Genomic DNA, 25,578 nt, shown 5'->3' on the forward strand with positions numbered 1-25,578 from the left:
GAGTGCACTCCAACTGCACCAAAATGCACCATAAGCACCAGTGCCCAATGAGCAGGCAGCAGTGGAAAGTGGTATAGAGTCGGAGTGGGACAGCGCCATTGCTGTCTTGGGTTTGGTTAGTTGTTGCTGCTGCCACCAAGTGGACATGCGGATGTACTAAGGAGGTCAGGTCTGACTGTCCATATCGGCCACATGGTGATTGTAGAGTCTGGCATCTAGTCTTCATGCTGGGGGAGGAAAACCATCCTCCCAGATGAGAGGCGTGCCCGGATCCCTGGAGGCAGGGGTGGGCACTTGGCTGATAGGTTATTGAACCTGTCAGTCCAATGCCTGGGACTGGGAATTTCCTGTGGCTCTGCCCCGTGAACTGATCTCTTTAGGCCAGATGATGGGCGTGTCCAGATCCCTGGGGTGAGCACTTGGCTGATAGGTTATTGAACCTGTCAGTCCAGTGCCTGGGACTGGGAATTTCCGGTGGGTCTGCCCGTGCTCCGATCTTTTTAGGCCCGGATCAGCTTAAGTCTTGCCACGTGTGTCTCCCTAGTTGAGTGCTGGGTCCTGTCTCATCTTTGGTCATCATGCCATCGTAATTCAGATCTCCATGGAAGCTGAATTGCCTTGTTGGTATTGGCTTTATTTCTTTCCTCTTTAGCATGTTTGCTAGCTGTGTTATGTGTATTTGGGGGGCTGTGGGCCTTTGTAGCAACGGGCCGCCTGCAGCCTGTTAACTGTGTAATAAAGACTCCAATATTTTATATTCCCAAGTGTAGCTTCAGGGATAGCTCACAACCCAGCTAGTGCGGTGAAGGGCTGCTGGGCTCTGAAGGGGATTTTTCAGGCGGTGGTACTGGTGGCCCTGGTCTTCCTGCCCAATGTGGGGCTGTGGGCTTTGTACCAGGAGAGGCAGCTTGGTGGCACCTGTGGGGGGTTCAGAAAAAGTGCTGGTTCTAGCGGCTGGGCAGGTGAGTGCCTCGGTCCAGTGCAGCATGGAATAATGCTTTCCCTCTTCTCCAAATACTTTTCTGCTGCCCCTTCTTGCTCCTTCTCCTCCTGTCGAAGTCCTCAGAGGCGGCAGGGGGGAACATTTGCACTTTTCCCCGCTTTTTTTCCCCAGATGGGGCAAATTGAGGATGAAAATGTGTCCACTCAATTGAGTCAGAAATAAAACCCAGGGCCTTTGGTGCGCCAGTCTGGGACTCTTATTTCAAATTTCCATGCTTTACAGTCAGTCCTCCTTTCTGTTGCCCTCTCTCCTCCCCTGACCTCCCAATGTTCTCTTTCTGGGGAGAACCCTGTGTCCCAGGGTGTGATGCCTTCTGTAGGACTGGTTCTCTCCTCATCTCTGCTCTCCTCCCTCATCCCCCTCCCCCCCACCTCACCTGATCCTGTTGTTTCTGCTCAGGTCAGTCCCTTTTGCATTTTACCATTTGCACAGGGGCCCCTAGGCCCCCCTACTCCCCTCTCCCTATTTGGCTTTCCCCATTCCTATTTTTTTTCTCAGCTCCTGTGGATTCCTTGGGGAGTGAGTGCAGAGATCCTCTTGGAGCTTCAGGTGCCTTGGATAGGGTGAAAGGTGAGTTTCTGGTTCTTGAGGAACTTGCCACCTTTACCTCTCCAGGATATGGAGGTGTCCTGGTGGAAGGATCCCCCGAAATGTCCCAAAGCACAATTCCTTGAGGGTAGAATGCCACATGCCTTCCTCCTCTCCTCTGAATTGACGGGACTTGGTATTTTTTCCATTCCAAATTGTGATCATTTTTGTTATTGCCTTTTTGAAACTTAATCATGTACCTGTACCTGTGTACATGCATTAGGCTAAATTTGCATTTCTCTGTGTGTGTGTGTGTGTGTGTGTGTGTGTTCGTGTGTGTTCATGTGTTCAGATCCTGGGACTTGAATTCAGGGCCTGGGTGCTGTCCTTTAGTGTTTTTCACTCATGGCCCGTGTTCTGCCGCCTGATCCACAGCTCCACTTCTGGCTTTTTGGTGGTTCATTGGAGATAAGTGGTACAGATTTCACTGGCTTAGAACAAGGATTCTCATATTTCAGCCTCCTGAGTAGCTAGGATGGCATGTGTGAACCATTGGCACCTGGCTTTGACTGCTCCCTCACATCATTCCAACTCCCTTATCTCCTAGCAAGTCTATGGATACTTAAATTGCTTCCTATAGTAGGGCATTTCAGATTTGCTTATGTGATTTTTCCTGGTCCCATAAGAAGTGGGTAATTTGTATATCAGGATCTGACTTGACTGACTGTTGGCTGGCCTCAAAGGAAGAGGCTGAATTTTTTTTGTTGGGGGGGGGGGTCCTGTCATGGGGCCTGAACTCTGGGCCTGGGTGCTGTCCCTCAGCTCTTCAGCTCAAGGCTAGCACTCTACTACATGATCCATAGCACCACTTCCAGCTTTGTTCTTTTTGCTTATGTGGTGCTGAGGAATGGAACCCAGGGTCTCATGCATGCAAGACAAGTGCTCTACCACTGAGCCACCTTTCCAGCCCAAGAGGCTGAATTTTTGAGGTTGATGCTTTTCCTTTCTCCTCAGTCTCTGGCTGGTCTCTGGCCATTCTGGTGTCTTGAGTACAGAGGGCTCTTTGTTCTAGGGCTAATCAAATGGAGATTAGCAAATGCTCTAGTTAATACCTTGACGTTAACTTGGCAGCTAAAAGTACATCCTGTAGCAGTTAATTGCCCTTGTCAGTGTTTGAATTGTGTGAGTGGGTTATGTGTCTTCTGTATTTTGCATATGCCAGACCCTCTGCATTTCATACATGTTGTCAGAGTCAGAAAGACAAAGACTTAAATGAAACTGTTGCTTCCTAACAACCACAATGGAACTGGGAATGGAGGGAGCCTCTGTAGCATGTGCAGTCGAGTGGGGAAAGGAGGTGAGCCACAGATAACCTAGCCCGAATCTCTCTTTGAGACCTCTCCTCTTTCCCAACTTCATATGGGAACTGAAGGAAAGCTGGTAACCAGGGCTGCTAACACTAGCCCAGGGCCTGCAGGCAGGGTTAAACTCTCCTCAGCAGGGATGATTAACAGGTCTGGCCTTATCCTGGAGTAATGGAGCTGGCAGAGGGGAGGTTCAGGAGCCTCTAGAGAAGCTCACCCCCACTTCAGGGTGATGGGTCCTAGGTATGAGCCTAGCTCCAGGGTCTCTCAGTGGGCCCTGGCCTTATGGATTACCAGAGTGCTAGTTAATAAAGGAATATAATTAGTTAGCTGGGCACCAGTAGCTCATGCCTGTAATCCTAGCTACTCAGGAGGCTGAGAGCTGAGCTCATGATACAAAAACAGCCTTGGCAGAAAAGTCTGAAACTTTGCTCTCCAATTAACTACCAAAAAGCCACAAAGTGGATCTATGGCTCAAGTCTCAGGAGCACAGAAGCTCAGGGACAGGATCCAGGCCCTGAGTTTAAGCCCTAGGATCAGTCCACAAAATAAAACCAAACTGAAACACAAAGTTACTCTTGTTGACTTTAAGAGTACTGTGCTATGGCTGGCAATTCTAGGTGCTTGTAGGACTCTCATTCCAGAAACCTGTAAGGAAACTAGGGTTCTGTGGGGTTTGAACTTGTCTAAGAGCTAGATTACCATTGGTCTTCCTGGAATTGTGCCCAAGGCTATCTAATTATTGGGCATGTACAGCCTTTTAATTTAACTTTCATTCTCTTGGAAGTGAGCTGTGGCTAAAGTGGTAGAGCATCAGCCTAGAGAGAAAAGGTTATGAGATAGCACACAGACCCAGACTTCAAGCACCAGCACTGGCACAAATAAATGCTCTCTCTTTTCCACCTATATGAGCCATGGAGAGACTGGTGTTGGAGTGAATGCAGTTGTGCTCTTTTGCTTACTAACTGGTGGGTCTTTCTGTACTTTATAGTGCCGGCTGTGGCTTGAAATCATGGCCTGGGTACTATAAACTGAGCTTTTTTGCTCAGTTTTACCACTTGAGCTACAGCTGTAATTCTAGGTTTTTAGGTGGCTCATTGGAGATAAGAGTCTCATGAACTTTCCTGCCCAGACTGGTTTGAACCATGATTTTCAGATCTTGGCCTCTCCTGAATAGCTAGGATAACAGATGTGGGCCACCAGCACCTGGCTTAGCTGGCTAAGATGCAAACCACCTGGAGGCAGCCCCAGAGACTTGGATTTAGTTAGTCAGGTTGGGGCTGGCACTGTACTCTGTGTCTGTGTGTCTGTATGTACTTGTGCAGTTGCCTAAACACAGGACCTCGTATTCTATTTTGTTTTTGTTGATGCTGGGGCTTGATCTCAAGGCTAGGGACATTTCCATGAGAGTCTTTTTCTCAAGGCTACCACTGAGCCACAGCTCTATTTCCAGCTTTTTCTGAGTAATTTACTGAAGATAGAATTTCATGGAGTTTTGTGCCCAGGCTGGCTTTGAACTGTGATCCCCAGCATCCTGAGTAGCAGCAGCAAGGATTACAGATATGAGCCAACAGCACCCAGCTCATATTTATAAAGAAGGATGAGGTAGTGATTATCTTTTATCGTAAACTTGCCTCTGGGCATAAATAGTTTGTGTACTACTTGTTGTTGTTATTGTTGTTGTCAAGTCAGAGGTGGGGATGGAACTCAGGACCTTGTACTTGTCAGGACAGGCTTCTCCAAGAGCTAAATCCCCAGCCCCACCTCATATTTTTTATTGCTTTTTTCCCCTCACAATTGGTGCTCTACCAGATGAGCACCATCTCTATTTCTGTTTTATGTTTTTGATTTTTTTCTTGTTAATTGGAGATAAGGGTGTCAGACTTGCCTGCCCAGGCTGGCTTTGAACTGCAATCCTCTCCTCTCAACCTCAGGAAGTAGAATGGTGGGTTTCCAGAGCCTGGGAAAAGGCATGGATGGGTACTGCTAATTAATAGGTACCCAATTTCAGTTTGGGATACTGAGAAAGTTCTAGAAGTTGATATCAGTGAGGTTGCTTGAAATGTGATTTTACTTAAAGCCACTGAAGTGTATACGTATACTTGGTTTGTATAGCATGTTTTATGCTATACTTATTTTCACACAATGAGAGAATAATTAACATTGCAGCCAGAGAGGGGCTGGACAAGAAAGGTTGGCAGGAGGTGTAAAGTTCACTCATTCAGTTTCTCATCACCAAATATCTGTTGTTGGACCCTTTGTGCTTGGCCTGTGTCAAGTTGGAACAAAGGCAGTGGGTAGGTTGCTTAGATCTGGCCCTCTATTACTTGAGCCACAATTATACTTCTGGCTTTTTACAGGTTAATTGGAGATTAATCTCTCAGATTTAGCTGCCATGGCTGGCTTTGATCTCAATATACTATCTTAAACTCATGAGTGGAACCTGCTCTTTTTTTTTTTTTTTTGTCAGTCATGGGGCTTGAACCCTGGGCTTGGGCGCTATCCTTGTGATCTTCAGCTTAAGGCGAGTGCTCTACCCGCTTGAGCCACAGCACCACTTCTGGTTTTCTAGTGGTTTATTGGAGATAAGAGTCTCATGAACTTTCCTTCCCTGAGCTGGCTTTGAACCATGATCCTCAGATCTCAGCCTCCTGAGTAGCTAGGATTACAGGCGTGAGCCACCAGCTCCCGGCCTGCTCATTTTTTTTTGTTGTTTTTGGTTATCAGGCTTAAACTCAGTGGATGGGCACTGACCCTGAGCTCTTCTGCTTAAGGCTAGTTCTCTACCACTTCGAACCACTGTACTACTTTTGGTTTTCTGGTGATTAATTAGAGATGAGAGTCTCACAGACTTTGCTGCTCTTTGGCCTTGAACTTCAATCCTCTGATCTCAGCCTCCTGAGTAGTTAGGATTACAGGCAGGAGCCCCTGCACCTTGCTGGAGACCTGCTCTTCTATGAGGGAAGGGGCTCTGATTATCTCCATTTCACCGATGTAGAAACAGAGGCAAAAAAATTAAAATGACTTGTCTATGATGTCACAAGTTATTAAATGCCAGAGCTGGGGCTGTTATCTTTTAGCAAAGCTCACCCTCAAATAATACTCCATTTGTGTGGCCTTTGTCATCCCATCATATTCCTGTACCAAGGAATCAACAACACCCACAGGTGTGATTAAGAACATGGCTCTGTCTGGTGAGGAGAGTGCCTGGATTTGAGTCTCATATTCACTACTGAATTTGGATTGAGACGTTTGTATGGCCAAGATTCAAGTTTTGTGATCTTGTCTCTGGCCAATCATTTGTTCTGTGTTCCAGCGGCCAGGTCTGTACGACTAGGATAATTTATTACCAAGTTCACCTATTAAAGTCAGCTTTATAGTTCATTTGAGTGAAGATGGCAACCTTGGGCTGAGTGTCTCATTCAGTGGTATTCTGTACATTTTTAGCCAGAACTTTTTGCCTTGAATGGAGCCTGCAAGATGCAGAAGAGGGTCAAAACTGGGTGTAGAGTGGCTCTGCCCAATGGAAAGGGCAGAACTGATCATCTCTGCAAGCTGAGTGGCTTAGACAACAGTTGTTAACCCTCCCCTGGGGTCCACATCAGTCAGACTTTGGGGCCTTCCAGAGCAGCTCTGTAAGTCACAGGGGGGGGGGGGATGTTGTTTATAGAGTTATTCAGTCAACTAATCCAGTAAACAGGATCAGCAGGACCTAGCTGGATTTATGGATTGCCAGAGGGCCTTTCACTGAAGGAGATGTGCTTGCTTGTGGCTCTGCTGCTCACCACTGGCCAAGCTTGAACTCAGTATCTGAACACTGTTCCTGGGCTCTTTGGCTCCAGACTGCTACTCTACCACTAGAGCCATAGCTCCATTTCTGGTTTTCTGGTGGTTAATTGAAGATAAGAGTCTTATGGACTTTCCTGCCCAGGTTGTCTTTGAATTGTAATCTTCAGATCTCAGCTTGCTGGGTAGCTAGGATCACAGGTATAAGGTACCAGCTCCCAGCCATTTTTTTTTTTGGGCCCAAGTTTTTCTGTTTGTAGAATAGTGGTGTTCTGAGTACATTTGCAATATGTTTCTGTGTGTCTGTGTCTGTGTCTAATGGTCCTGGGGCTTGAACTCAGGGCCTGAGTACTCTCCATAAGCTGTTTTTTTTTTTTTGTTTGTTTTTGTTTTGTTTTGTTTATTTGCTCAAGGTTAATGCTCTACCACTTGAGTCTAAGCTCCATTGCTGGCCTTTTGGTAATTAGTTGAGTAGCTAAGAAACAGACCTAAGCCACCAATGAGAAAGGTACATTTTACTAAAACAAATATGCCTACATCCAAAACAAGAATACACATGTCATGTCAGGTGCCCATGGCTCATGTCTGTAATCGTAGCTACTGTGTGAGCACTGTGACAGGCTCTACCTTTTAACAGCAGTTATTTTTCCTCACTTACTTACTGTCTCCAGAATTCTTTCATTAGTTGGGCACCAGTTGCTCATGCATGTAATCCTCACTACTCAGGAGGCTGAGATCTGAGGATCACAGTTCAAAGCCCGCTTGGGCAGGAAAGTCCCTGTGAGACTCTGAGTTCCAATGACCCACTGTAAAACTGGAAGTGGAGCTTTTTGGCTCAAGTGGTAGAGTGCTAGCCTTGAGAACAAAAACTCATGGATAGCACCCAGATCAAGAGTTTAAGCCCCAGGACCAGAAAAAACATTCTTGCATTGTGCAGAAGTGACAGTACATACCACTAATCAATACTTAGAAGATTGAGTGTGATTAAGATTCCTTCCTAAGCCAGGGACCAGTGGTTCACATCTATAATCCCAGCTACTCAGGGAGCTGAGATCTGATAATCAAGGTTTAAAGCCAGCCTGGGCAGGGAAGTCTGTGAGGCCCTTATCTCAAATTAACCACCTTTTGAAAAGCCAGAAATGGAGGTGTCACTCAAGTGGTAGATCACTAGCCTTAAACAAAAGATCAAGGAGGGGGCTCAGACCTTGAGTTCAAGCCCCAGAATTGGCACACATGCACAATTTTTTCCTATGGTCTCTCTGTTCTCTTTGGCCTCTGCATGCAGGCCATGAAGGATGGCTGGTGTAGATTCAGAACCCCTGCTGCTTTGGTGGGTGCCAATGATGCCCATTGAGCAACGTTCTCTGACCCTTTTACCATTTCCATGGCTCTGCTCCTCAGCACTGAACACCTGTGGCTTTCTTTAGAGGAGAAAGCAAAATAGAGGGATGACCAAATGGATTAGGGCAGCAGGAGGAGATTGTTCACTGCAACTCAAGGCTCTCCAAGTTCAGGCTTGCACAGAACCCCATATCACCCTGTTATCCTTTTCTTCTGCTGCTGATCCCCTGGAACATCGTACACCTTATGTATAATCATTTCATGGACTTCCTGGAAACCTTGAGGAAGCATCACTCCTTCATTGCTGTCTATTCTTCTCTGTCCACATACTGTCTTCACTGGGTATATCCCTCTTCCCCAGCATTCCTTCAGTCTCCATGGAAGTGCATTGAAGGGACATAGGCATGTAAATGAGAGTCACTGTCTGACAGATCTATCGAGTGTGTGTGTGTGTTATGTGTGTGTGTGTGTGTGTGTGTGTGTGTGTGATTCCTAGGGTTTGAACTCAAATCTGGATGATGCCCTTGAGCTTTTTGGCTCAAAACTCATCCTCTGCCACTTGAGCCACAGCTCCATATCCAGGTTTTTGGTAGTCAATTGTAGATAAGATTCCACTTGGTTTCCTTCCCAGGCTGTCTTTGAACCATGATCCTTAGATCTCAGCCTCCTGATTCAGCGAGGTTTACATGCATGAGCCACCAGTGCCTGTCCCTAAGCCTTTTTAATTTACCTTCCAGGTCACTGAAAGCCCAAAAGTTCTTCAGACAATCTGACAACTCTCCAGGAGTCATAACTGTCCTTGATTCTCTGCCCTGATGAGGGTGCTCTGAGTATTTGGATACAAGGAAATGTGCCATTTGACAATCATCATTGAAACATTATAACACAAAAAATATGTGTTGTATACATTTTCCCTCTATAAATTTAGGTGAAAAATACTGAGTCACAATATTCGTGTTCTCCATGGTGTTTAAATATGTAAATGAATGTTAGAATACAAATGCTCAGTGGAGTCCTAGGATATCTTTGCATTAGTAGAATAATAGATCATACATCTCTAAGTGTGTTTGAGTAATAGCTAGTTTTAGTGAAGATGTGACTTTTTGATTATTCAATTATTTTTGTAGGAACATCAGTTTTTTATGAATTCTGTATGTACATTAACAGAGAAATGAATTGCTTTTGTATTATCTGTTAGGGTATATTAGACTTTGCCAGAAAACCATGCAAACATCCAGGTACAAAGAACAAAGAAAGTTTTATTGACAGCAGTGGAACTGGCAAGACCTCACAAGTGAAGAGTGAGAAGAAGTACCGGCTATTGTTTGAGGTGACCTATATAACGAGGGGCTAGGAGGTGGAGATCCCAGTGTGGACATGTGGACCAAGGGATCCATCATGGTGGACTAGGATTTATGGCTGCTGTCCAAATAGTAGATAAGGGGCTCTGCATCTGCCCAGACCTTAAGGTCACTCTAGGGAGTTCTTGCTGCCTTATATGGTGGTAACTACCTCAGAAGAGTACCATCTCAAGGTAAAGGGGGCTTGGAGGGAGGCTGATTATTAACTGCCTTTCCTTAATGGGCCTAGTGTTGACCAGGAAGGGAGCATGCCAATGTGGAAAGGGGAAGGAGCATGCTTAGCTATGGGAAATAATCTTACTGGGCTAACAATATCTAGCAACTAATGGACTGTGGATTTGTCTTTAGTGGAGAGTTTGATGCTTTACTTGATACATAAAAAATTCTTCTCCCATAAGAAGGCCTTTCCTCCCATGTATAATATTTTGAGGAGGAAAATTTCAGGAAAATCACACAGGTTCTTTCCTGACTACCTCATTTGCCTTCTCTCCCAGCCATGCTTCCTGAATCTTCTGTTCATTATCAACAGCAAGAAAGAATGAAAGATTCTCTGGTGAGTTGCATTTTATTTCTCATTTTGTATTACATTCCATCTTATGAACTTAAAGGTGTCCAAGATTTAAAAACAGAAAAACAGATTCAGCTTCAGGAACATGTTCATAAATCCCATAAAGATGGCTATTAAGTTTAGCATATTTTAATAAAATCTGACATTCTGTCTATGTTAAGTGCAGATTTCCTTCAGCTTGTTTCTAGTTTTTCTTATTTGAGAAAATGTAGTCACACTGTGATGTGATTCAATAACCTAGAGGAGGTGACATCTCATGGAAGATAAAGGTTCCCTAGCAACTTGTCAGAGATCCCGTCCTCATGAATAACATTGAACTGTCTTAATGAAGTCTTTGAATGTTTTAGAGGACTGAGTAAGCAATATGTACTTAAATTACTCTTCATACCTTATTGGACTGCTTCATGGTCATTTTCTTACTTGAAACTTAGGCTATAGGCAATGATATGGTCTATGATTTTTCTAGAAATCCCTCTATTTTTTTCTAAGGTGTCCTCACAGGATTCCCCACCCCCCTACTATTTTCTGTTTCAATCTTTGTTTTCTGCTCTCTAGCTTTGCTTATTTGTATCTTTCTTTATGTATCTATTTTTCTTTCTGTATTTTTTTTTCTCCCAGCCTGTCTTCCCTCCATCTGTCTCTCACTTTTTACTTTTCTTCGAATGCTGTGTCTGGGAACTAGTTTTTCTTACAAATTTTCCTTTGCTGCAGTGGCTCTTAGAATTGACATTTTTCTTATGGTTTGATTTTTTCTGTATTCCCTTTGAAGACAGGTCTTGCTATGTAGTCTAGCTTGCTCTTGAAATTTTATGTAGCCTAGGCTGGCTGGTAATCCCAAATTCAGGGAGTATAGGTATATTCCATCCTTTTTGGCTACATTAAACCATTACATATGGCCACATTGTTTTATGGTCATGCCTTCCATCCTTCTACAGCATTTTTTACCTTCCATAAATGAAGCTGTAAAAATCATTAAATACACAGCTCCTACCAGTCTTTGGAACCATTATATTACTGGGTCTATGTGTTTGTTGATCCATGGAAGAGCAGTAAGGGAAATCATACCATGGCTGATACTTGATGCCTGGTGTATTTTATTTAGCTTATTGTATTCAAGATTTATCCCTGCTGTAAAATGTATTAAAGTTTTCTTCCTGTTAAACACATTTATCTATTCTTTCCAGGCTTCTGTCTTTTGGTTATTGTGAGTAGTTGTTGTGTAGTGATTCTCCAAATAATTGTTCTAGTCCCTGCTTTCACTTCCATTGGTATAAATCTAGAAATAGAAGTGCTAGGCCATATTCCTTTCTTTCTTTCTTTCTTTTTTCTTTCTTTTTTTTGCTTATGTGGTGCTGAGGAATCGAACCCAGGGCCTCAGGCATGCAAGCAAGTGCTCTACCACTGAGCCACCTTCCCAGCCCCTAGACCATATTCCTATGTAATTCTATATTTAGTTCTTTTAGAAGTCTCCATACCATCGTTGATTGTTTTACATTCCTGCCAGAAATGCATCAAAATTCACTTTGTTTTCACATCTTTCTCAACAGTTGTTAGACTTTGGAAACTTTTTTGTTTTTGTTTAATAAAAGTGTGTATGAAGAAGTAGATATTTCATTTTGATTTGAATTTTTCTAATAACTATTGACATTGAACTTTTTTATATTTAATGAGCTACCTGTATACTTTTTAGAAAAGTCTCTTCAGTTTTTTCCATTTTTAAATTAGATTTTGTGTTGTGGGGGGATGATTAATTATAGGATTTTGTTTTATGTGAACTCTGGGCCTGGGTGCTGCCCCTCAGCTCTTCAGCTCAAGGCTAGCACTCTACCACTTGATCCACAGCACCACCTCCGGCTTTTTCTGCTTATATGGTGCTCAGGAATCAAACCCAGGGCCTCAGGCATGCAAGGCAAGCACTCTACCACTGAGCCACCTTCCCAGCCCCGTTGTTTTATGTTTTTAATTCACTTTGGTTAGTAATCTATTTAGAGAAAGACTAATACTATGCTTTCTCTTCCTTGTTCATCACACCTTCTGATATACAATGTTTTAATTATATGCACTAAATTTGATTTTGTTTAGTATCAAACACTTTTGGTGTCCTATCAAAGGAGTCACTGTCAAGTCTAATGTCATGAAACTTTCCTCCCTTCTTCTCTTCTTTTCCTTTCCCTTCCCTTCTTTTTCCCTTTTTTCCACTACTGTCTTGTCAGCTCTTCTTTTCTCTGCCCCTTTTCTCTCCTCTCCCCACTCCACTCATTTTCATTTCTCTTTATGTCTGAGGACTTACTGTGTTGTCACAATTAGTGTCAAAGCCCCAACCATGCTTTCTTGTGCTAGTACTAGATCTTGAACTCAGTCAGTCAGCTTCCTCAATCACTGTTGACACGCTCATTTAAGCCATGCCTCCAACCTGTTATTAGCTATTTAATTTGAGTTGTCCACCAAGGCTGCTTCCAGACCTCAGCCTCCTTAATAAGTAGGATACATTCTCGTTCCTGAAGCTCTTGTTTTTGTTTTTCTTACCAGCACATACTGTTACTGGCTTATGTGGAATTAATATTCAACCTCAACTCCAAAATTTCAAATGAATTTGAGTTGTCTACAATGCTGGCTTCCAGATCTCAGCCTCCTTGAGTAGCTAGGGTCTGATAACAGTCTTGAGCTAGAGCACTTGTTTTGATTTGCTTTTTTCTTACCTGAACATTTAATACTAACAGTTAATTTGATACTAAAACAAGGTTATTGTTACTGGTTTATATAGAATTAATATTCACCCTCAATTCCAATATTTCACATTTCAAATTAAGCCTTGTATTTTATTTCTAATAGTTGTAACTATTCTAACTGGTATATTTTCTTCACTAAGCAAACAGTGTAGGCTAGCACAACTACATGGAAGGATTGTTTTATAATTAATTTAATTTATTGTTATAGAGATACAGAGAGATTACAATTACATATCAGGTAATGAGTATATTCCCTTTCACAGAGGGTCTTCCTTTCCTTATTTTCACAATTCCTCCCTCCCTTCTCTAATCATGAGTTGTATAGTTTATTTTCATTAGTGTCTAATGAATTCCACTGCTGTACTTTTTCCCTGTTTCCCTGGAGTTCTATGACTTTCCCCCACCCTCCAGAAAATATACCTGTGAATAGATCATACATAGTTAAAAGCATTTGCTTTTAGTTCAAAGGTGAAGTAACAAAGTGACTGCTTTTAATAGCCTATAAAACATAGTGATAATGTACATTTCTCCCATATCCATACTAATTTCCCTGTGTTTATTTCACTCATCGATTTTTAGAAATATATTACTTAACTGTAATGTGTTTATAACCTAGCTTTATATCTCATTTTTTTCTAGGAAGTTTGTCTTGAGAATTACTCTCATTGTTTTGGTCTTCGTAAAATTAATACTTCAGTACTTTATAAACAGCATTTAGTTTGAAATAATGCCAGTGATATGTATGTACTGCTGATGTTTTGTCCTGATGTTTATAAATTAGAGGAGTATTACTTTTCCAATAGTAATGGAAGATTAAAAAATTACAATTCTGTGGCCTTTTTTGCACAGTTCCTTGATCTCAGTAACTGGGCATTCATTCTCTCTAAGCTTCTTTCCCTGAAGTCTAGCACTCACTGCTTGAGCCACAGCACCACATTCAGCTTTTTTTGTTCATGTGGTACTGAGGAATCAAAACCATTACTTCATGCATGCTAAGCAAGCACTCTTTATAAGCCATGTTCCCAGCCCTAAATTTATTGTCTTTTTATTTTCTTTTGGTAGAATTCTTTGGTCTCAGGCCTTCATATTTACCAAGCAAGTAAAGTATTAATTGATACATATGCCTAGTGCAAATACTTTGTGTATAATACACTTGTGCATTTGTATATTGAATCTTAATAAATTAGTTTTTCTTCCATGAATCATTTCAGAAAGATTACCTAAAACCTAACATATGTTCTACAGATTTCCTTTTAATGACCTTGTCCTATGTGTACATGCATGTTGGCATCTTATTCTTTTGAAGCAGGATAATTTTTTGTAACAGTCTTAAAAGGCAGATGTGTTATTAATGAATTATCTTTCCATTTAAATATCTCCTATCTACATTTTCTGAAGAGTTCCTCTACCCAATGGATTATCTATTGAAGATTATTTTCTTTCAATACTTTACACATATATTTCCTTTTTGTGTGCTAGTCAGCATTCACCACTGGTATTGTCACACATGGCTGGATTGGTAGGATGATTGTTGGCCATTCTTCCTTTGTAATGGGGTTCAAAATGGGAATCAAAAGACTTTCCTTTTAGCCTCTGCAAAACAAATTAGTACTATATTTCATTTCACCTTTTAAAATTTTCTTCTGTAGGTTTTAGGTAGCATCACTTTTTATCCTTTTTATACTCTGTTGTGCTTGTGGTCATATTTCACATTTTTTTGGTCATTTTTTAATGTTCCATAAGCCTTTTGCCCTTTGCCTCCATCCTTCAGTAAAGGACTGATAAAATGCAATTGTAGTCAAGGAACATTTTATTCCTCTGCCACCTAAATTTCTTACTGTAGGAGGTATGCAATGTTCACAAAAGTTCATGTAGCAGTTCTTACAGAGGAAGGAAGTATCAGGGTATCTATGACCACATTTCAATCATTAGAATTTCTTCAGGCTGGGGAAGCATCAGCTGCTGCATGGGGAGAAGGCTGAGGCCACTGCTCCACGGGCCCCTGGCCCTCTGTGCCTGTGTCTGGGAAAGCCAGTGTAAGAAGAAGATAGTCTTTCCCCAGCCACCTGGATAATCAAGAGTTTGGGACAGATCCTTTGATAGTGAGGAGCCAGGAGAAAAGCACAGAGTATGGTGTTGAAATGGATTAATAAGGAATAATGTTCTCTTATATTCTGTTATGTAATGACAGCCCATATCATGGAGGTGTATTTTTTTAACAATTCATTTTCCTACAGCCTACCCAACAAACCACCTGAGGTTGCGTTTACAACAAGAATTTAGCATCCAAATATTAACAATATTGACAGTATTTGTCTTGATATTCTAAGGTCACAGTGGTCTCCTGCTTTAACTATTTCTAAAGTTTGTTTATCCATTTATTCACTGCTATGTGATCCGATCCTAGATGACCTCCTAGTGCCAGAGATTGCACGGACAATAAAACAGACAGAGACAAATACAACAGAGTATCTCGGGAATAGAATCAAAAGTATGTCATGTGATGCTACCTAAAAGTCAGAATAACCTGCATTATAGCTGGAATGAACTTGAAACTACTGTTCCTTTTTTGATTTCTTATCTGGCTGCTCCCCTATCAGACATCATCTTTTCTTTTAAATTTTATTTTTCACTTAGCTCCCTCCCTCCATTCATTTACATTCTCATCTGAGTAGACTTAAGTTCTTCCAGCTTTGGACAATAACTGCTTTTAGAAACTGTAGTTACAAGAAAGCAGTTGCCCAAGACTCAAATTTTTTTTTAAAGTTCAGCATTTGTATTATACAGCCAGTATGTTCACTTTTTTTTTTTTTTCTCAGTCATGGGGCTTGAACTCTGGGCCAAGTGCTGTCCCTCAACTCTCCAGCTTAAGGCTAGCCCTCTACCTCTACTTCCTATATTCACTCCTTTTTTTTCTTTTTTTTGTGCTTTTCTTTTTTTCATTGTGAAAATACTGTACAGAGGGGTTACAATTACATGGGCAAGATAATGAATACATTTCTTATCAAGCATTGTAGCCTCCTCCTTTGTTTCCCCTTCCCATCCTTTCCCATCCTTCCCCCAACCCCCACCCAACCTATATTCACTCTTAACCTGATTATGAAACCAAACCATTCCTCACTACTCTAACATGATAAAGAAGCCACCTGAGGGGGCGGGAGCTGGATTCTCAGTTGTCACATCAAAGGAACCAACATTCTAGCAGCATCCATTCTTGTTGAAGCCTTCCACTGTTAGAGATTTGAGGTTACATGTACTTTATGCTCCTAACTGATGTGGCTGGAGAATTGATATTGAATTTATAGTATCAGCAGAACAGAAAATGTGGTGTATTTTATACAGGTCAATAAAGAATTGAGCTGTTCTTCTCCAGAGAATGGAAATTAGAAGTCAAACACCCTTTGTATTTCAAAATAGGGTGTCAAACATTTTGTAATTTTCATTTAAATTCTTAGGAGGCTATTAGTTAAACTGTCTTCCAATACACTGCTTAATATAGCACTGAATAAATGATGCAAGGTATTACTGGAGAAGTGATTGATAGCTCTGCTAGTAATTGATTTATTTTTCTTCAATAAAGTTTCATAAACCAATTAGCTGCCTGAATTAATCAGTATGGGGAATATATTTTGTAAATGGAAAGCTGTTTTTATTATTTTCCATGTACATTTCCTAACTAAACCTCTTTATCATGTGCATTTGAAGCTGGGGGGGGGAGGGGAAAAGGGAGTAATAGTGGGTTACAGTTTACAAAATAAAGTACTGTTGTGGGAGTCGTAATGAGGCTGTGTTGAATATAACCATGAGATATTGGGCATCCCTGGGTTTATTCAGCCATTTACAGTAATGAGCATTAAATGCAGCAGATATCATTTCAGGTGACTTAACATGAATAAATAAACTCAATGCTACTGTAAAAAATTTTAATAACAGAAACAGTTAACAAAAATATTTTTATGTGCTAAGTCAAATCTTAAAATGTCCAAATCAGTCATTAGCTACTCTCTTGAGTATTGTTAACTCTCTTTTACATTCACATGAACACTGCTTTTCGTAGGTTGATGAATATGGTATATATTCGATATAATATCCTGAATGTGTTGTGCTTGCTTATGTGAGAGCACTTTTTTTTTTTTTTTTTGCCAGTCATGGTGCCTGAACTCTGGGCCTGGGCACTGTCCCTCAGCTCTTCAGCTCAAGGCTAGTGCTCTACCACTTGAGCCACAGCACTACTTCCAGCTTTCTCTGCTTATGTGGTGCTGAGGAATCGAACCCAGGGCCTCATGCATGCAAGGCAAGCACTCTACCACTGAGCCACCTTCCCAGCCCCCATGTGAGAGCACTTTTTAAGTGAGGCAGAATATGAAAATGCAAGAAAAGTTTCTTGTTTACTTCATTGTCACCCTGATACATAGGAAATTTTATCAAAGTAAGCTAAACATACTCTTTTACTACCTAGACTTAATGTGGTCATGCCAGATTATTATCTCCTTAGAAATGTATTCTGATGTATTAGGGAAACTATTTTTTTTTATTTTTGTTGTCTGTGTGGTTTGAACTCAGCATGGGTGCTGTCCCTGAGCTCTTCAGCTCAAGACTAGCACACTACCACTTAAGCCACAGAGCCACTTCTGGGTTTTTCTGCTTATGTGGTGCTGAGAAATCAAACCCAGAGTCTCATACATGCAAGGCAAGCACTCTAATACTGAGCCACCTTCCCAGCAGGAAACCTTGTATTTTAATTACTAAGTTAATACAGTGGCAAACATTTCTACTTTGATCATTCTTTCTCCCACTGTATAGATAACACAGCAAGCTCCAAACATTTTTATATAAGATAAAATGCATACCTGTAGATGAATGAAATTCCAGCCTTGGTTTTCTCATGACTCAGGGCTAATTACTTGACAGAAATGTGTCCTTACAGAAGCTAGTGTCATTTGATGATGTGGCTGTGGACTTCAGCTGGGAGGAGTGGCAGTACCTGGACGTTGCTCAGAGGACTCTGTATAGAGATGTAATGCTGGAGATCTACCGTAACATTGTGTCCTTGGGTGAGCAAAAGTCACATTAACTTGTAAGGTCACGTGCTTTGTTTTTAGTAGATATATGAATATTTATGTTATTTAGATGTAGCATTCTCTTCCCAACCTTGAGCATATTATTGTAAATGGTTATACAATCTAGAATATAATGTATATTACTGTTGGAAAGATGATCTGGAAACCACAGATTTAAAATGGGTATTTATAATTCAAAACTGGCAATTAGGTACAATGGAGCTGGTCTGTTATCCTAGCTACTCAGGAAGCTGAACTGAGGATTTTGATTTGAAGCCAGAAATGGCAGAAAAGACCCCATGACACTCATTTTCAATTAACCACTCAAAAAGTGAAAGAGGGGCTGGTACTCTTAATTGGTAGAATGCTAGCCTTGAGCAAAATAGCTGATTTCAAACCACACAAAAAGAAAAATAAATCCAAAGCTGGGGGAAAGTCAACCATGGAGTCATTGAGAAATAACAAGATTTAGGAGCAACCTTGTGAATAGATGGTCAAATCTTACAGCAAAGATGACCCAGCATGATCAATAATTCTTCACTATTTCTTATTAACAGGGCACTGTGTTCCTAAACCTAACTTGATCGTCAAACTGGTGCAAGCAGTAGAACCAAGGATAAGAGAAGCCTCAAGCAAAAATTTCACAAGTGAGTTAAAGCATCTTGTGTAGTGATGTTTTTGCCAGAGCTCTGTTGGTAGATTCGTCTTGCACTGTTCTGAGCAATAATGTTCCCAATTCTAAGTCCTGTGTGGCAAACAAATAGATGATCCTTTCTCTTAAAGACTAGTAAATCAAGAATTCATGTGGACACTAACTGAATTTGTTGTGGCTATAGAGATAAAGTTTGCAATTCTCTTTGTCTTTGTGGAAATCATTCTGAAACAGAAAAACTAAACAAGAAATGTAGAAAATAAGATTTTATTTTCTTTGAAACTAGGACTATGTACGTATGAAGAAATAAGGAGTACTCCAGGCCTGTTCTCCTGATGAGTATAATAGATCATCAGTGCTGGAAGACATACACTGGGATTCAGAACTGCAGATTTTAGTCTAGAGAGGATGATTATTTGGCTGATGAGCTGAAGAATCTTTGTTCTTCCATGCTTCTGATAGGCAGGAATATCAGAAAAGGAATTTTAAAAAGACTTTGATCCACAGTGAAGACAAAGAAAGTTTAAAATTCCCATAGGTACCTCATAATTCTTAGTAAGAAGTTAGAACTTAAGAGATGTAGGTGTAAAACCTTACTTCTAGGAACAATTCCTGCTTACTTGATAGGCAAAGTGATATATAAACAATATTATGGTTTCTGAGAATGGAAAATATTTTTGTTCCTCACCTAATGGTTGAGAAACAATAAAACAAAATATATAAATTATTTCAAGGAAATAAAAAATAACTATTCCCTTGTGCCAAACAAAATAAAAATTGAGAAAAACAACCCCAAGAATACTAAAGGGTATAGTTCGTACACAGCTTACTACTCTGACAGTACATGGGTAAGTAATTTGAGGAAGTATTTCCTCTGTTATAAAACGAAGAAAATTGAAACACAAAAATTCTTTTCCATTGTAAAACATCAGTATTACTTTCTTAATTTAGACATTATGGAGAAAAGCATATATTTATCACCAATCAATTCCTACTCTGATATGTTAAAATATGTAATAATTAGAATGAGTAAAAATGTCTTTACCTTTACAGTAAGGAATCTTTGGATCTCATTTGTGTTTTGTCTTTTTTTCTGTGACTTATTTTAGATATCCAAGAAATGGAGGACGTGAATAAAATGTGCCAGCAAAATCCAGATGAAAGTCCATGTGAAGTCTTAGTCACAAATAGTAATACAGTGGAGGAAGGAGTGAGTTTAGTAACTTTTCATAAGGCAGAATGAATATAACCATAGTGAATATAGAGAATGCTATTATAACTCTGCTCTCTTTTTCAGAAAATACTTCAGGGAGGAAGAAAAACTCCTGGATGTAGTCTATGTGGAAAACTGTTCAACTTAAGACCTACAGTCCCTACTCATGAGAAAAGATACACAAGAGAGAAACATTGCATATGTGGTGCATGTGACAAATCTTTCAGTCAGGAAATAGACCTTATGAAGCCTCAGAGCAAATATCCAGAGAATTCCAATGAGTATATCCAGTGTGCAAAATTTACCTCTCAGATGTCAGACCTGAATTTACATTCTCAAACACCAACAGAAGAAAAACTCTATGAATATGAGGAATATAGACAATTTTCCACCCATAGAAATCACCCCAAAGAGAAACGTAATGAATGTAACAAATGTGAAAAGTCATTCAAAAAGAAGTCACAACTCCTTTTGCATCAGAGAATACACACCGGAGAGAAACCTTATGAATGTATCAAATGTGGAAAGTTGTTCAGACAGAAGACACACCTCACTTTGCATCAGAGAACTCACACAGGAGAGAAACCTTATGAGTGTAAGGAATGTGGAAAGTCTTTCAGACAGAAAAATAGCCTTGTTTTACATCAGAGAAGACACACAGAGGAGAAACTTTTTGAATGTGATAAATGTGGAAAGACTTTCGTGCGGAAGTCACCCTTCATTTTGCATCAGAGAATACACACAGGAGAGAAATGTAATGAATGTAACAAATGTGGGAAGTCATTCAGACACCAGTCAAGACTTCTTTTGCATCAGAGAACACACACAGGAGAGAAACCTTATGAGTGTATCAAATGTGGAAGGTCATTCAGACAGAAGATACACCTTACTTTGCATCAGAGAACTCACACAGGAGAGAAACCTTATGAGTGTAAGGAATGTGGACAGTGTTTCACCTGGAAGTCACAACTTGCTGTTCATCACACTGTACACACAGGAGAGAAACCTTACAAATGTAACACATGTGGAAAATCTTTCGGACAGAAAGAAAACCTTGCTTTACATCAGAGAAGACACACTGGGGAGAAACCTTATGAATGTGATAAATGTGGAAAGGCTTTTGTACGGAAGTCACCCCTCATTTTGCATCAGAGAATACACACAGGAGAGAAACCTTATGAATGTAACAAATGTGGGAAGTTGTTCAGACAGAAGATACACCTCACTTCACATCAGAATATACACCAAAGAGCAACATGAATGCAACAGGTGTGGAAAGTCTTTCATGCAGCAGTCACATGTCACTTCACATCATAGTTTACACAGGAGAGAAACCTTATGAATGCAACAGGTAGAAAGTCACCTACAAGGCAGACCTTACTAAACATCAGAGAAGTCACACGGGAGAGAAACCCTGTGAATGTAAGAATTGTGAAAAGTCCTTTACCCAGAAGTCAAAATTTAATACTCATGTGAAGACACACTCATGAGAAACCCTATGAAAGTAAAAAACTGGACAGACTTTCAGACAGAAGTCATAACTCACTTTGTATCAGAGAACACACACAGTAGAGAAACCTTATGAAAGCAACATATGTAAAGACCTTCAAACAGAGTTCACACCTCAGCAGGCATAACAATTTACATAGGTTAGAAACCTTAGGAATGTAGTATATGTGCAAATCCTTCACCTAGCATTCACACTTTAGCAACTCATGTGAAACCTTTGGACTGTAAGATATGTGGAAAATTTCTCACCTGAAACAAAACTCAGTTTGCATCAAAGAACTCACACAGGAGAGAAGCCTTAAGAATGTAGCCCAGTGTGCAGTCTTTCACCCAGAAGACACTGCTCAGGCTTTATCATTGGACACCCACAAGAGAACTGTTACAAAAGAAACAAATGTGGAAAGTTCCAAACAAGAGTTTCACAAAACTAAGTTCATATCAGAAAACACAGCAGAGATCATATGAATGTAACAGATGTGGAAAATCCTTCATCAAGAAAGCAGGCTGTCATTTTGAAGAGAAACATGAGCACACATGTAGAAAGTCACCTGGATGGCATTCCTATTCATTAGAGAACTGACTCACAGTAGAAAATAGAACTTAACAAATGTGTAATTACTAAATCAGAAGTCAGTCTTCACTGCATCTGAGAACACATACAGCAGAGAAACAATTGAGTATAACAAATATAGAAAAATATTTTAGCCAGAAGTCATATGTCTACATGTACCAAGGTTCTTTGGTATGCAGAAAAGCTTGTTTTATGCAATCCCATTTTTCTGGTTTTCCTTTGATTTGTTTCAATTCTGGATCTTTAGGAAGTTTTGACCTGTGCCACAGAGACTTAGTGTTTTCCCTATCCCTTCCTGTAATATATTCAGGGTATCTGGTCATCCATTTGATCTAATTGTTACTAATCTGTTGCAGGGTTATATAGAAGGATTTAATTGTTTTCTGCATGTATAGCTAATTGTGCCAGCATCATTGGTTTCTTGTATTTTGAGATTTTTGTCTCCCTTATCAAATATTTGGAGGCTACCCACAAGTCTGTGGGTTCTATTACTAGTAGTAGTAGTAGCAGTAGTAGTAGTAGTATGGCTTTGTTAGAGAGTTTGAGGCTTGGTATTGATATTCTTCCAGCACTGTTTTTTCCCCACTATGGACTGCTTTTGCTATTCAACATCTCCAGTAATTCCATAAGCATTTGGGATCATTTCTTCTATGTAATTAAAAAATATTGTTGAGATTTTGAAGGGTATTGTGTTGAATTTGTAAATAGCTTTGTGTAGTATTGCCATTTTCATGATGATGATCCTCCCAATGCAGGGGCATAAGTTTTTTCATTTCTTTCAGTGTGCTTTAATTTCCCTTGAGGTTTTAAAAGTTTTCATCATAGAGGCCCTTCACATCTAATTAAGTTCTTAGCTTTTGTTTTTATGAGGCAGTTACAAATGGGGTTGCTTTACTGATTTCAGCCTCACTCTAATCATTGTTGGCACTCAGGAAAGTTACTGAATGTTTTGTGTTAATATTATAGCCTGCTGCTTTGCCAGTTTCCAATCAGCTCAAGTAAGTTGGGAGAGGAATCTGAGTTTCTTTCAATGCAATATCATGTCATCTGTTCCTGAGAAGAATGTATAGTCTTATGCTGCTGGGTGAGATATTCTGTAGATGTCTGTGAAGTCTAGTTGGTCAATGCAGTTCTTTAATACTAAGTTTTCTCTGATTAATTTTTGCTGAGTTGATGTATCTATAGGTGACTTTGGTCTGTTAAAGTCACCAAAAATCAATGTGTTTGGATCTGTGTATATTACGGGGTAAGTAGTATCTGTTTGATGAAGGGGGTATTCATTTGGGGTATAGGTATTTAAGATTGTTATATCATCCCATAGGAAAGGTCCATTTATTAGTATGTCATGGCCTTCTTAGTCTCTTCTTACTAATTATAATTTGAAGTATATTCTATCTGATATTAGTATTGCTATTCTGGCCTGCTTAGGGGGACTATTTCCTTGATAGAATTTATTCTACCCATTCACAGTCAGGATACTTGTTTCTGTGGGCAAGGTGTGCCTCTTGAAGACAGATAGATGGGTCTTGTTTTTTGATTCAACTAATCAATCTGTTTCATTTAATTGGGAGTTAAGTCCTTAAGTATTGACAGGAGTGAAAAGTTTTGGCAATTCCTGCCATGTTACCCACCTTTCTATGGCCTGTGCAGGAAAGCAAAACATAATACAGTGACAACAGGGGATATACTATAGGGGGAAGAACATGCAAAAAAAATCACAGTATAACAAAGAAAAACTTTGTTAAAAAAAGAAAAGCTGTATCCATGTCTTGGGGCTCATTTCACTTAGCATATTCTTATCTGTTCATATATATATATATATATATATATATATATATATATATATAGCTTTTGAGTGTTTCTGCTCTGATGGAGGCATAGAATTCCATTGTGTATGTATGTATGTATGTATATATATATATATATATATATATATATATATATACATACAAACACACCATGTTTTCTTCATCCATTCATCTACTGAGGGGCGTCTGGGTTTGTTCTATATCTTAGCTATGGTGGATAATGCCGCAATAAACATAGTTGTGCTGGTAGCTTTAGTATAGCCTTGTTTGTGATTCTTTGAGAAAATGCCCAAAAGTGGGATTGCTGGGTTATAGCAGAGCTCTATGTGTAGTCTTCGGAACTCTATTTGTAGTCTTCAGGTGATCTTTTTGAATCCTTTTCAGGCTCAGGGCAGTGGAGCATTTGTGGACAGGTCTGGAGGGATTAAGGTGTGCAAGGGAAGTCTTTGGTGCATCCTTTTTCACATTTTAAAAAGAAGCTGGGCTGTGTGGGTCACCCCTTTAATCCTATCACTTTTGGTTAAATCCACTGTTTGAATTAATCTGGAGTGCAACTTCCAACCAAGGTGTAATTGCTGTGGCTCAGAAATCCTATCAGAAGCTACTCTCTGATTGGTTCATATGCGATGCTCTGTGTGAGGTTGGGTTATAAAGATGCCAGTGAGCCATCCTGCTCTCCATGAGCCAGTGCTCCCAGCTCATTCATTTCCTATGGAACCAACATCTCCATGTCTTCCCTGCAGAACCTTTTGAGCCACACTGGCAGGCTAGGCCATTTGAGATGAGGGCTCTATCCTGCCTCTCTGGAGAGCTACCAATGTTCAGTGTGGGTGGAAGAGCCAGGATGTCTGAGCTTTTCAATTAATTGGTCGCTCTAGAACCCCATCATGGCACATTTGCGGTACATGTGTCCTATGCACACTCCATCAGGAATCTGGAGTAAATTCAGCCTAAAAAAAACGAACAAGATCTTGTTTTTACAACTAAATGGTGGGAGCATACCTCTATGTCTTGGGGCAGTCCTTGACTGTAAATTACTGTGCAAGCAATAAGTTGGTTTACAAAAGAAAGAAATTAAGTAGATGTCATTTCTCAGGTCCAAAAATAACAGAAAGCAAAAAAATAGAGTATTACTTGTGCCTAGAATCCAAGCTACTCAACAAGCTAGAGATCAAAGGATCACAGATCAAAATGAGCTTGAACAGGAAACTCATCCCCAGTGAACCAGAAGAAATCCAGAAGTGGAACTGTGGCTCAAAATGGTAAACCACTTGAGTAAGACAGCTTAGGGACAACACCCCAGCTCCAAGTTCAAGCCCAGAATTGATCAAGAAAAGAATAAATCATCCCTCAGGTTGGTGACTCACACCTGTTGATGACATCTAAGGATCACAGTTCAAAGCCAGTCAACCCAAGAATGACAGATAGTTACCTCCAATTACCCAATGAAAAGTTGGAAGTAGAGTCTGTGGGTCACCTGGTAGAGTGCCAGCCTTGAATGGAAAAAGCTGAGGGTGGACAGTGACCAAGCCATGCATTCAAGTCCCATTCCTGGCACACAACACAGACATACACACAGAAGAAGCAAAAGAGAAACAGAAAGAAAAATAAGTTTCTCACTTTCTAAGAGACTGAGAATGTTTATTGACTGAATAAATAAACAATGTATACATGGGTTCTGCTATGTGCACATGATTTACAACGAGCTAAACTTAAATACCTTCTTGAGATTGGAACATCAGTAAAATACTATTTCTCATTTTTAAAATCAGATGATGAGCAAATGTCAGCTGTATGCAGTGTATTGAACACCATGGGAACTCTCATAGTCCATGTGAAGGGCAATCCACACCCATCCTAAGTACCAGAAATAACCTAACACATGTAAGTAAAAATATCTAAAGCTGCTGATCACAGGAGACTCATGACTATAAACATGATGTCTGCTGAGTGAGCCTTGAAACAAGCCTCAGAATAAAATTCCATAAGATTCTTATCCCCAAATAATCACCACAAATGTGGGAAGTAGAATTAGAGATGTGGCTCAACTGGTAGAGCAGTAGCCTTGGGAAAAGAAGCTCAGGA

The 25,578-nt window shown here is 40.3% G+C and overlaps 1 protein-coding gene across 1 annotated transcript; it reads left to right on the forward strand.

The window, feature by feature from the left end:
- Positions 1 to 765: 765 nt before the first annotated feature.
- LOC138807129 (zinc finger protein 300-like) lies at positions 766 to 21,095 on the forward strand (the record flags this gene model as incomplete). Its single annotated transcript, XM_069992693.1, has 8 exons — positions 766 to 962; positions 1,502 to 1,573; positions 9,878 to 9,936; positions 17,608 to 17,734; positions 18,298 to 18,387; positions 19,502 to 19,602; positions 19,690 to 20,820; positions 20,973 to 21,095. Coding segments are annotated over 8 exons (1,900 nt in total), but the record flags the coding sequence as incomplete, so codon positions are not given.
- Between the last annotated feature and the right edge of the window lie 4,483 nt (positions 21,096 to 25,578).

This window comes from Dipodomys merriami, unplaced genomic scaffold (genome assembly GCF_024711535.1).
Source record: "Dipodomys merriami isolate MVZ:Mamm:240054 unplaced genomic scaffold, mDipMer1.0.p SCAF_411, whole genome shotgun sequence".
NCBI classification, from domain to species: domain Eukaryota; kingdom Metazoa; phylum Chordata; class Mammalia; order Rodentia; family Heteromyidae; genus Dipodomys; species Dipodomys merriami.